Here is a 13,440-nt window from a genome sequence, read left to right on the forward strand (position 1 = left end):
GGATTTGAATCGAGTTATAAATGTTTGAAGATTCATTATTTTCAAACATTTTTTCATTTTTGAAAGTGAGTTGTTACCTAAGTCACTTTAAAAAAAGGCCCAAATATGTATGGAGCCTGGATGATCTCCTTTGCTATTGTATATATTTAGTAGTGTCAAGTTTATCCACGATTCCGCTTTAGTATGTGAGTCTCGATCGACTTGCGATTTAGTCTTAGCTGTGATCCTTCCAGTTTAATATTACTAGGTAGGTACCTACAGACCTACTTCCGTGGTTGGTGCAGGTGGTATGAGATTGTTTTTGTTTATGTTCAACTGTGTTACCAGCTTTTGAAAAAATAGAGCTGTTTTCAATTAATCGTCTAATTCTCTATTTTCGTGAGCCTCTATTTCAAATTATGTGACAGTTGCGTAAAATATGACAACAATCCTGACACTCCGGCTGACAGATAGTAGAAGTGTCGAAGAAAGTTTACGATTGATGTAGTAGCGATTTGTTGTCTAGTTCACTTTTTAATACTTTCTTTGATATTTCTCAGAGTTTAAAAAATCTATTTATACTTTCCTCTGAGTTATATTTATATATATTCTCAAAAGTTACAGAACTATGTTGCCCAAAAGATTAGCAAAAATTAATACATAAAATCCGATAAGGCATTGTTGGCATACTTCGTGGACTATTAACTAGATATTGTAAAGTGTGTTATATTGTTTATCGTAATCAGCATGGCTACACGTAAGAGAAGTGGATCAGGGTCTAAAAGACACCTCAAGGAAAAGGTGGTACAGATTTACGAATCATTCTTTAGAGGTGAAGACTTGACGACCGACAATGCTACATTCTGGGATGAATTCTTTCTATTGAAGCCGAAAATACCCCAACTGGAAGCTGAAATTCACAAACTTTCTGTGGAACAACTACTGAATATGAAAGATAGTATGAATTTACTAGTTACTCAATGTATTGAAATGTTAGGACAAGAACATCATATCAGGTAACTAATATCACTAACTATCAATAGAGCTACTAAATCTATGATTATCACTAGAAAGATGTTTATAAAGCTAATGAGTATATGTAAAGTGTTCTGCTTCCTCATTTAAAACTAGTGTTTCATTTAACTTGGTTACAACTATTACACAAAACTGTAAGTTAAAAATCTTATCACAGAGATAATCTATTCTTGCTAAACTTTACATGTTTAGTTACTTTACTTATACAACATTAAATTACTTCCAGTCAACGCGTGACACACTCCTTTTGTATCCATATTTTATATTGTAAATATATTGTAAAATTGTAAATATTTTGTTTTTTGTTAATTATTTCTAGTTTAGTTGTTAAAAGTTATTTATAGTTAAGTTTTATTCTAATAAATTTATTGTAGATTAATATGAAATAAAATAAAAAATATCCCTTCCAGTTAACAGAAATGCAATAATTTTAATGCTAATTTACTTTCTATGGATTCCATTTATAATCTATCTGACTGTAACTTTCACTATATTGATTATTAATAACACTTTCTAATTGACACAAGAAAAAGTCTCAATGTATGTAGCACCACATGAGGTGGTTTCAATCCCACCTCAGACAAATATTTGTGTGATAAGCACAAGTATCTGTTCCGAGCCTGGTTGTTAATTTATTTATATGTTACGGTAAATGTAAGCAATCGGTAATTATCTATAATTACCGGTAATTATGAATAATCACCTACGCACATGGTAAATGTAGTGAATTATCCACATTTACCGGTAATTATATAAAACTTCCGCGCGACCATGGTGAATGTTGATTTAAGCTTTGAAATAAAATGCTAACGGCGCGGGCGGGCGAGGGGAGTGTGATACTTGCAGACGTGCACGTCTAGACCTGTCATTCGGCGCGGGGAGGGTGATACTTGCTGCCACGCACGTCGTGACCTGTCATTTGCTAGCGTATAGCGATTGGGACAAGGTTTTCAGCATTGCAATTGCACTTCAGAAAGCAATTCAAATCGCTGCAAGTGCAAGAAAACACAAGTACTCTGCAATTCCAAATGTCACAAATTTCGGACCTGCAGAAATAAATAAAAGATAAAGAATTTCAAGAGTTCTACTGATAATTGCCTGCCAATTGTTAATTTTATTTGATTAGTTTTTATAAGATTATATGTTTTTTTTTATATATTGGTTTTTAGATACTTGACTTCTTCATTTTATAATAACAGTATAATTTTTGCTTTTTTTAACCAAACAAGAGGTTTGGTTTTTTGATATTTGATTTGTTAATTTAATAAGAATATATTTTATGTTTTGCTTAACCAAACAGAAGGTTTGATCTCTTGATATTTAAGAAGTAGAATTGTTTGACTGATGTTGTTTGTAACCAAATTTTATTATAATTTAGACTAGAATTGTTTTTATATTAATAAACATTTGATTTCGATGGTTGGTTTCATTATTTACTACATTTACTAAGGGGGTATGGTAATTTTATATAATTACGGGTAAATATGATTAATTCGAAATTTTTTACAACCTTTACCACAAGCACTGGTAATTATGCATAGTTCCCGGTAATTGTACATAATAACCGCACTATCCACATTTACCGTAACATATATAAGTTGTAGAAGTTTGGGGAGACCTTTGCCCAACAATGGGACAGTATGAGTTAAAAAAAAAAAGAATGTAAAAACTTTTATAATAATATCTAATATCTAAATATTAGATATTATTATAAAAGTATTATTATCAGTGATTTGGTTACCATAGTACAAGCTCTGCTTAGTTTGGAATTAAGAGACTGTGTGTGAGTGGTCCAATAATATTTATTAATTTTTGGTTTGTTTCAGATTGGTGTATGCTCTTCAGACACTCAGTGCACTGCTCATTACTATGTACCAAAGAGCGGCACAAGACACAAATATAAACATTAAAACTGTTTTAATTGGAACTGATAATGCTGACAGTAAAATGCAAAAGTTATTTGAACATTGTAGTGTAATATTATCTGGTATGTTGTATAGCATCCTATAGATAAAGTCAAACTAGATCATTTTATTATTAACAATTGAAATTAATTAGTTTTTACTATATAGTAGTGGTATAGTACTTTGGTAACTTTTATTTTAATAGTAATATCCTAGCCAACATTTGGTTACCACAGCTAGTTTAAGTGAAACCAGTTAATGGTGTTCAAGTGTACAACACACAGGTACACTCTCTTCCCTAACTCAAATAACTGGTGGAATGGATAACTGACAAAACCAATGAAAACTCAAGGTTTACATGCTCTCCTAGGCATGAAGGTCTGCAACATGAACACCAAATAGATAAAAAAGTTTATATACTACATTTATAACAAAATAATTAATTGTGAGATGTAGCTTTGAAATATTATGTAATACTTATTAACTTAAAAATATTTTTTCAGGTGATGTCCCAGACAGTCTAAAATCAATGGTACTGAAACTCCTTCTAGTAATAGCAACAGGCATAGACAACATAGATGACAACCCTCTTGTGGAGTATTTTATGCAAAACTCCTTGTTTGAATCACTTATACAATTACTATGCACATCAACTGAGAGGCAACATCATGGTAATTATTTTAAAATGCATAATAGTAATAATATGTGACTAGATAATCAATGTCACCTAGCTGCTAGCTTAACAAGTAAAATAATGACAGAAGGTTTTATACATTTTTCTCTCACTTTAATTATCTGACCCTTATTTGGAATCCATTAAGCTAGCCATTCTAATGATGTCTTATTGTTATGTTGCATATTTTGTGTGAAAAAATGTTGCAGTATTTATATAACTCAAATGTTCAACCTACAAATTGTTTATCAAATTGTCTCGTTTTAGGCTATGATGTAGTAATGCTGCTGATGTTTTTGGTGAATTACAAGAAACAGGAGTCAGCCAATCCCTATGTAGTAAAGTTATCTATTCTTGATGATGAATTGGCCTTAAATGGGTAAGTTCAAAAAACACTTACTTTTATACATGAGCTTAAATAAAATTATACTCATATCAGCTATAAATAAGTCTAGATATTAAGGAAGGATCTCCATGTCTTAAGTATTACTATAAGATAATTAATGTGGAATGCATGCAATAGAAAATAAAACAATATCTTATAAAATCCTGGAATACCTCTAGGTGTATGAAATTGTGGTTTCGAAACTTTGCAATGCTCCAAAAAAATATTACGCAAAGTATGATGTTAAAAGATATATTTTATACTAGCTGACCCGCGCAACTTCGCTTGCGTCACATAAGAGAGAATGGGTAAAACTTTTCCCCGTTTTTGCAACATTTTTCACTGGTACTCTGCTCCTATTGGTCGTAGCGTGATGATATATAGCCTATAACCTTCCTCGATAAATGGACTATCTAATACTGAAAGAATTTTTCAAATCGGACCAGTAGTTCCTGAGATTAGCGCTTTCAAACAAACAAACAGACAAACAAACTCTTCAGGTTTATAATATTAGTATAGATAAAAAAGTAAGAGTACACTAGTAAGTAGAAGAAAAGTAATAGTAAGAAAACTTGTAAAATCTCTTGAGCAAAAATTTGTATTAACTAATTAATTTGTATAGATACGGCCAAGTGATAACAGCAGCGTTAAATGACTACGTGATGTCGACATTCGGAGGCATGCAAGGCGGCGGAGGTGGGGGTGGCTGGCTCTCGTCTCTCACTAGTATGGTGGGCGGGATATTCCTGACTAGCGATGAAACACAACCTGTAGTCAGGGGACAAAGGAACAGGTATGAAAAGATTTCATGGCAGATTTTACATAAAACAGAAAACTTTCTTTGGATCTTCTAGTTTTATTATCTAACTAGACTAATACAAGTACTTTTGTTGTTTTTTAAATTGACTTTTATAATTTTGAACACCAATGGCCTCTCAATTACTCAATTGCAATGGCTGATCATGGTAATCAATTTGACAGAAATAACCAACAATCTGTAGGCTTGATGCATTTTTATAACTTGCACTGCAAACAATTCTAGAAAGAACGTCCATTCTTAAAGCATCATAGAGTGCATGAAACATAACTAATTTCTAAAAATCTAAATCAGCATGATTACAACTAAATTTAATTTTGTATACACATCATGGATTTACCCCTGCCAAAATTCAAAGTTGCTGTTAAGGAACATCTCGTTAGGAAAGCTTATTACAGAATTGATGAGTATCTAAACGACAATAGCTCTTGGGATTAGTCGCTCGCTTGATTAGGATTCTTTGAAATTAGGGAACTTTGCTATAAATTGTATAAACTCAGTAGCAGTAGGTCTAAATATTGTAAAATATGGGCAATTAATGATGCAAATAGGTGATGTTACGTACAATTTGATGTTATTCATAAAACTGTCACTTTTTTCTTTTATAATGTTCACAACCAGAGTGCTCACTTGCTGCCCATATTCTTATTATCACATGCTAGTAGGTGCTCCCAACATACGGTATGATCAGAGACTAATAAATAACCTAGCTATGTTCATTTAACTTAATTGACGTTTAGTCTATATCGCTGATTGTTGGCAGCTCCTCGCATGATCAATTATTGTATCAACCACATTGTAAAACTTTTTGGCGATTGAAAAGAGTGGCCGTGAGTTTCTCGCTAGCTCTTCTCATAAGGCTCTACCCCCTTTCCGAGCTAGTGGTAGATTCAGTAATTGTAACGACTATCATAAGTGTCAATATTTGACCTAAATGAATAAATGATTTGATTTTGATTTTGATTATATCGGTTTGACACAGTGGTGGCGAAGAAGGCATGCTACTAGCGCTATACGAGGCGGCCCACTTGAACCGCAACTTCATGACGACACTAGCGCACTCGTCGTCAGCAGCAGCTTCATCCGCACCACCTTCCCCGCCGGCCACACTGCCTCCACATCAGGTAACATAGAACTACAGAGCTCATCAATTTACATATGAGCTTACTCTCTTATTCATAAACACACTGTAAACCTATTTAAGTTAAAACACTACTATAATATGTTCAAAGAAACAAAACACTTTATAAGCCTTTCATAACTTCATATATTTTTATGAATAAGGGTTAGAGTTTAATTTTGCCCATTTTTCACGGTCATTAAAAAAAGTTCAGTTGGATTTATATTGAAAATTGCAATATCAGTAATTTTTAACAGTAATAACCTTTGTTGATCTTGTATGTGAATATTTAAAAAAAAATGATATGTTGTTGCAGAGTCCTCCAAACTTATCTCAAATACAAGCTCTAGACAATGAGCAGCCAACGAATTTACTAGTCACGTTCTTCCAATATTGGTAAGCATTTACTTTCAACGATTTGGGTACTGTTCGTTTGACTGAAAGAAATATTTAATTAGGTTATTTTATAAATCGTTAAATTTTCAGCTCCATAGTGATGGCAGATACGAGAAGTGAATCAAGCATAAACAAATGCAGCCTTTGTTTCATAATACTTACTTGTATAGTAGAAGAACAGTTCGCTAATTCTATTATGCACGACCAAAATCTTACATTTAAGGTAAGCGCTACATAGACCATCTTATTAATCCTGAACTTCGGATTTATATAACATTTTCTAAATCATCATTTTTGTTTACAGGTTCAGTTATATAGGCTACCAATGAGACATAGGAAAATAGTCCTTGAAGAACCACCGTCGCAGCCATTGGCTTCGACATTAATAGGTAAATATGAAACGTTTTGCTTCTTTATATAAGTAGTTTGTGCGTACACCCTCATTCATACGTACACGTGCACGCACGTATACGCACTAACTCGTCACCCTCCTCTGTTCTTCTCTGTATTAATTCAACTTAGTTCTAATGAAATCTATAAACCTTACCTTGATTTTCAATGGCGTTTAAGACTCGTTGAATTATAATATTAAATTAAGTCTATACTTTAAAGTTATGGACATCGATAAAACAACGATGCGAATAGAGCCATTTTGTTTCTATGAGTCGCCAACATGATTCTTTCGATAAAGTTGCCGACATCAAGTCGTGAACATGTATTAGCGTGTAGTCTTAATACGGTAAACCTACTTATGTACTTTAATTTACAGATTTACTAGTGGAGTTCATAATGTGCCATCTACTAAAGAAATTCCCGGGTGAGCTGTACCAGTTATGCGTGGGAGTTTTGCTACGACTGTTGAGCTATCAGAAGCGATGTAGAGTGAGGCTCGCGAGGGACTGGAGGCCGCTGTGGGCCGCGCTTATTGCGTTACTGAAGTTCTTAGTCACCAATGAGAGTACACTCTTGAGGAGACATAACATATTTATCATGGCGCAACAGGTATTATAAAAATTTAATTATTTACTTAAAGATTTTATGAAGACCCTGTAAAATTTAAAATGATAGTTTAGTAGCGATTATCGGCGATTTTGTGACTATTGATTATGTAAAGCATTTTGATGATTTGCTGAGTTCGGTATTAAAATAGCAAATTAACCAGTCACCGCCCTCTTTCTAGTATACATCAAGTATAACCCATATATTTCTTACCATTTCAATTTCGACCTTATCCTTTATATAGTAAAGTTCAATATTTCTAAACTTTTGTTTCAGGTGGTGAATATCTTCAATTTATTTATCACATTCGGTGATACATTCTTACCAACACCTGCGTCGTACGACCAGTTGTATTACGAACTGATTAGGATGCATCAAGTTTTTGATAATTTATTCTATATGGGTGAGTAAGCCTAATTCATATTCCTATATCAGTTTCTATGGATATTTAAAAAGCAAAAATCACAGATAAACAATTAATTGCATATAATAAATCAAATTGTCTGTATACACTTTGCCATATACAACTCAATAGAAAATGCGTCATAACACTCATAACTTTTGAGAAACTGCATCAAATTGGATAATTATATTTTTAATGTGTTTGTTATTATCAGGACAAGTTAGTTAGATCCAAATTCGAACGAATGGGATCAACGGAATAATCGTTAGTTACCTATTTTAAAAGCATCATAACTTTTCCTTCTCAAAGACTTAACCTAAGGTGTTATATCCTTGTGTTCCTCAGCTCTACGCTATTCAACAAGTGACGGCGAGTTCAAACAAGAAGCTCTACGTTTAGCGAACTGCCTTGTCAACGTGCGCGCTATCATACAACACTTCTCGCCAAAGATCGAAGCGTGGCTCGCGTCGCAGAACCTGTCCACGCCTACCGAGGATCAAGTGAGTCATAGATTAAAACTTATCTAATCTAAAGTTATCGGACAGGTAGATTAGCTATGGTTAATATAGGTTTGCTCTATCCAATTCTCATTGATAGTTAAGTTAATATTTTATTTTGGAATTATGGCGAACATATTCATTTGGTGTATTGCGTGTTCGCATTCATTCCCGTATTCCATTATTTAATAAGCATGCAACGCGGAAATAAAAAAAAAAAACAATATTATCTACTTCTGCCGTCTCAACATATACATTTAGATTTCTATTCAAAGTCGTTTTTACTTTGTTTTCGACGAGACTTTAATATGTAACTAGCTGACCCGCGCAACTTCGCTTGCGTCACATAAAAGAGAATGGGTCATAATTTTTCCCGTTTTTGTAACATTTTTCGTTGCTACTCCGCTCCTAATGGCCGTAGCTTGATGTTATATAGCCTAAAGCCTTCCTCGATAAATGGTCTATCTAACACTGAAAGAATTTTTCAAATCGGACCCGTAGTTCCTGAGATTAGCGCGTTCAAACAAACAAAAAAACAAACAAACAATCAAACAAACAAACTCTTCAGCTTTATAATATTAGTATAGATTAATCATGCACTGCAGCTGAATTTTGTTCGTATTTGCTGTTACCTATAAGGTACAATTCCCGTCAAGTTAAGTCTAAGTAACCAATGAAGAAAATACGTTCTAATAATTACAGATTCTAGAAGTCGTCCGTAAGAACTACGACAGCTTGATCCTAAAGTTGCAAGAAGGTTTGGAGTCATACGAGAGGTATTCGGAGCGGGAACACCGCCCGCTGTTATCACGGCTGGTACTAGCGGCGCGACAACGCAGCGACAACTCGGCACTACACCACCACACTGCCGCCGCGCTAGAACATTATACCAGCATCTCATGAAAGTATTAAAACAACCACAAGATATATCACGACTTGCTCTTTGTCCTAACATTACCATTCGAGTAGTTTATTCCTTAGGTTTTTAAATGCGTGTATTTCCGTAGCGTTTTTTGAACACTTAACCAAGAGAAATTAGCGAAAATTCCGACCGAATAGTAATAAGTTGAATCCCACCTTTAGCAATCATATGATTCAAAAATCTAACTTCGTTGTTGTGGACAGTGGAATGGGCAATGCTCAGTCTTCAATTACATCAGTCATACATAGAGTGTTCATGGGATTTTTTTTCAAGTTTTTAGCAATGTAAAATAAAAACGGGTAATTTATTGTATAGAGTGACAAGTGATCTTCTTGTGGTCAAGTTTAAACTTGAAGAATGAATAATATAAATATTGTTCCTTAATTTTTTACAATATTAAGTCCCAAATTTAGTTTCAAGTAGTAGGTACAAAAAAATATCCTGTGTCTTTAGTATATTGGTAAATAGTACCATATTCCTCATCTATTTTTGACAGAAAGAGTAAAAACGTGTTATCTTTTAAAGTAGATGATTATACAGATTAAGCAATATTAGGCCAAATATATCTAAATATAATTGGCATAAATATAAAGATCAAAAACTTAAAAATTAAACAGTTGTGTAACTAAATAATGGACTTAACAAATATCAAATTAGCTATATTTACCAATTTAATGTATTATGAATATAAAAAATCAATATTTTCTGTTTTAAAATAAACTATTTTTAAGGTATTCTCTGAATGTTACCTTATTTATATTATTTTAATGGTTTATTATATAATTAAGTCTAACTCTATTTTGGCAGTATATTGGCTGTAAGTTAATTCCCCATGACGAAATGCCTAGCCTTAAAAAAAACTACTATATTATTTTAGATACTTGTAATGCAATGTTTAATGCATTTGTTACTTATTATGTTAAAGGAAACGTAGTTGTGCTTATGTTATACTTATTTTGGGGAAAATATATACTTAATGAGTGTCAACTTAAACTATAATTATGATGATACATTTGATATGTGTAAGTCTCAGTGTATGTAAAAACAGAGCTTTTAATATACGAAGTATATTACAAAGAGAAATGTTACTTCTAATAAATTATTTTTGTGAACCAAATCGGAATTTTCTTTTTCAATTTTTTACCCATTACCGCCCCAATACTGGCCAAGGGTGGAGACCCTTGTTCGGGAGGAGTCCCGAACAAGGGAGTTAGGCTTTGAGTCCACCATTATGGCCAAGTGCGGGTTGGGGACTTCGCATACGCTTAAGAAATGTATTCACCGTTAAAGTAACTGATAAATATTTCTAATTCTGCGGAACGTCATTAGTAATCAAGTAAAACCTATCACTGCTCCAATGAGGTTTACTTTTCCTTAAATAAAAAAAAAAATTGCTTCAGAATAATGTATATTATACGACATAAAATTGCTATAACAATAATAATTAGACATACAACAATAATAATATAGACTAGATAATTGATTCAAATAGACTAGAATGCTTTGGAATGTCTTTGGTGTGCTTATCACAAATTAAAATATAGTATTAACTAAATAACATTTCTCAGATTGTACTCTTAAACAGCCATTGGAATGATAAACTTAAATTTAGTTTGAGGGTTTTAACTCGGCGAGAGCTTCTTTAACCAGTTCTTCTAGTTCTTGAGGCAGTACTGTCTTAGATATGCAGCGGTTCTCGCCGTTTTGTTGACAGTCATCGTAATCATCGTAATTCTTTCTCAAGTCAGCAGAAGATCCGTCACTATTATCTTTATTCATGTCATCATCACTGTCCGAATACTTGTTCATATTGTTTTCTCCATTCTCATGGGACTTCTCTTTGTCCTTAGAGTAATTTGTTTTCACAGATCTTTCAGAATCAGTCAAGAATTCATCCATTAACATTTGTGATGGGAATATTGGGATATACTTCTGACCATTACACCAGCTTTCTAATGTCTTTTCAAGTTCAGTTATTCTGTTTGCAAGAATTCTGTAAAACGAAATATAATTTTATATTTTACTACAGTATTGCTGTACATAATGGTGGATAATAACATTGCTTATCTCCATGAAACGGATATTTTCGCCGCTCAGTAAGTCGGATACGAGATTATAAATACATACACAGTTCAAAACCTAAATTATAGTTGTTTTAACAAATATGTAAAAAAAGTATACACACTGATTGGTCTTCCTCTGATGTTGCAATGCCACAGATTTATCATTCAATGCTTCAAATAATCCAAGACATAGGGACTTCAATTCAGCTGCAGAGTTTTGCTTCATACCAGTCTTAGAATTGATGTTATCCAAAAATTCTCGAACTGCAATACAATTACAAAATATTTAGCTAATAATTATATTTTACAACAAAATATAACTATTATAAGGTCCACAAAATACCTTGTTTCTGAGTCATAACATCAGCAAAACCTTTTTTGATGTGCAAAGAGTAATTTTTGTTCCTATTGTCGAGTAGTGTCTGCAAAAAAGACAGAATTAGCATATTTATCTAATGTTACATCCTGTATATACGTGATAAGCATACAAATGGGTGTCAAACAGTTCACCTTGTATTTAGTTAGTGTTCTTTTTACAATTTCTTTTTCTACTTGTAGTTGTGTTATTCTTTCGTGGAGGTACTTGTTTTCAGTGACTAGAGCATCAATGTCTACAATGGGCTTTGGTGGATCAATCTCATTACTGTCTTGAACCTTGGATCTGTTAGTTAAAATGTAACTGATCTGGTGATTGAGTCTCTGCACTTTGTTCTTGTAATAATCTCTGTCAGACACTAGTTCTTCTTTCTCATCCAATGTTGCTCTGTAATCTAACTGGATTTGCTGATACTGAAATATTTAAAATATAGATTGAGAACAAATTTGAAGACAGATAAAAAATACCTCAACTTTTTTAAGAAATACTCATTCATTTTATGAATATTGGAGCAACCTCCAGTTTAAAAAAAAAACTTAAATAGGCAATATTAAAAAAAAAATAACATTGACTTTTTTAAATTTAGTAGTAGCTCACCTTTTTCTGAATCTTTTCCAGTTCATTAACAAGCTGCTCATAATCATTATTAGAATAACTGAATATAGTGGAAAGCTTCTTATTTCCATTGGTTAGATCATTTACAGATTCTCTCTTCTGTAACTGCTTCCTCAGAGCAATTATGTCACCTGTGGCTTCTTCCAATTTACTCTTTAGAGTTTCCACCTGAATAAAACAAAAGTATTGCACATTTACTTACACACAAACACACACACCGATAATGACAATAAATCAAATATTTTGATCTTAAATTTAGTACATACATACTATGCATTAAAGCATGCCTTTTTTAAACAGGAGTATGCAGAGATGAAAAATCTCTAATTTAAATTTTATAACAAAATCTTTAAGCCTTATTAATACAAAAAGAAAAGTAAATAGAATGATACTTAAGTAAATAATATAGTTACCTCTAACTTCAACATATTATTATGATCTTGTGTCTTAGCAAGCATCTCACCACCGCTGATAGTGTTAGTAGGAGTCAGCCTATACACTGTGTTGCTAGATTCCGAACTAGACCTCAGAGGAACAGTTTTCTTACACATCAACTGTTCAACCAGCACTTTATACCTGTCTCTCTCCATGCTACTCTTGTCCAACTCTCTGCTCATAATAGATAGAGCATCTATCTTACTTTGTAATTTACTCTTTAATACAGAATTCTGAAAGAGATGCAACATCAAATATTTATTGAATAAATATAGAATATGATCATCACTGAGGATGAGTGATTCAAGGTGGTTATATGTGTTGTATGTGCGTGAAAAGTGCAGATTATGGAGAATAGAATGGTAAACTATCATATAATTAATATGGATGTTATGATTTTTATGAGAGTGTTTTGGTTTTACCTCGAGAACATAGTCATCAAGTTGTTGATCTTGGAATTTCACTCTGTTAAATGATGTTTTGTTAAACATGTTGATAAAGGCTAGGGATTTTCTTATATGAAACGATCTTTTTTAGCGCTTTCTAGCTGCATTATTAATATAGTACATTATTTTCTATTATTCAAAGGACTGATTAAGTATTGACTTTGCCTGCAATCGGTATATCTATCATTGTCAATTTTGACAGTTTGTGTCAGTGTCGCCTTGTGTTTGACTCAGTTTGACAAACAGTCAACTGAATGAATGATGGAACTACTGAGCTGACTAAAACTTATTCGATAAAACTATATAAGAGGAAAAATGGCTAAATCCAAATATTAAAAAAACTTTGTAACTGTAGATATTGTAAAAATCTTGTAC

At 32.8% G+C, this 13,440-nt stretch overlaps 2 protein-coding genes across 3 annotated transcripts; one reads left to right on the forward strand and one right to left on the reverse strand.

Annotated features, from left to right (window-relative positions):
• The first annotated feature begins 438 nt into the window (after positions 1-438).
• On the forward strand, positions 439-10,241 carry LOC142976051 (armadillo-like helical domain-containing protein 3). Of its 2 annotated transcripts, XM_076119253.1 has the most exons (14): positions 468-483; positions 598-995; positions 2,841-3,001; positions 3,422-3,589; positions 3,859-3,970; positions 4,599-4,769; positions 5,776-5,917; positions 6,230-6,309; positions 6,400-6,532; positions 6,614-6,698; positions 7,079-7,311; positions 7,585-7,711; positions 8,057-8,211; positions 8,911-10,241. In XM_076119253.1, exons 2-14 carry the CDS (start codon positions 727-729, stop codon positions 9,109-9,111), a joined length of 2,037 nt encoding a protein of 678 aa, XP_075975368.1. In that variant the 5' UTR covers positions 468-483; positions 598-726; the 3' UTR covers positions 9,112-10,241. The 2 variants fall into 2 exon arrangements, with proteins under 2 accessions (XP_075975367.1, XP_075975368.1); XM_076119252.1 differs by having other exon boundaries at positions 439-995.
• A 280-nt stretch (positions 10,242-10,521) lies between these two features.
• On the reverse strand, positions 10,522-13,267 carry LOC142975916 (coiled-coil domain-containing protein 149-like). The gene is made up of 7 exons (XM_076119062.1): positions 13,042-13,267; positions 12,598-12,852; positions 12,167-12,352; positions 11,704-11,982; positions 11,537-11,615; positions 11,316-11,457; positions 10,522-11,123 (listed from the first exon to the last, which is right to left on the reverse strand). Exons 1-7 carry the CDS (start codon positions 13,108-13,110, stop codon positions 10,739-10,741), a joined length of 1,395 nt encoding a protein of 464 aa, XP_075975177.1. The 5' UTR covers positions 13,111-13,267; the 3' UTR covers positions 10,522-10,738.
• Positions 13,268-13,440: the final 173 nt, after the last annotated feature.

The sequence above is a fragment of the Anticarsia gemmatalis genome, chromosome 10, assembly GCF_050436995.1.
Source record: "Anticarsia gemmatalis isolate Benzon Research Colony breed Stoneville strain chromosome 10, ilAntGemm2 primary, whole genome shotgun sequence".
Classification (NCBI taxonomy): Eukaryota; Metazoa; Arthropoda; class Insecta; order Lepidoptera; family Erebidae; genus Anticarsia; species Anticarsia gemmatalis.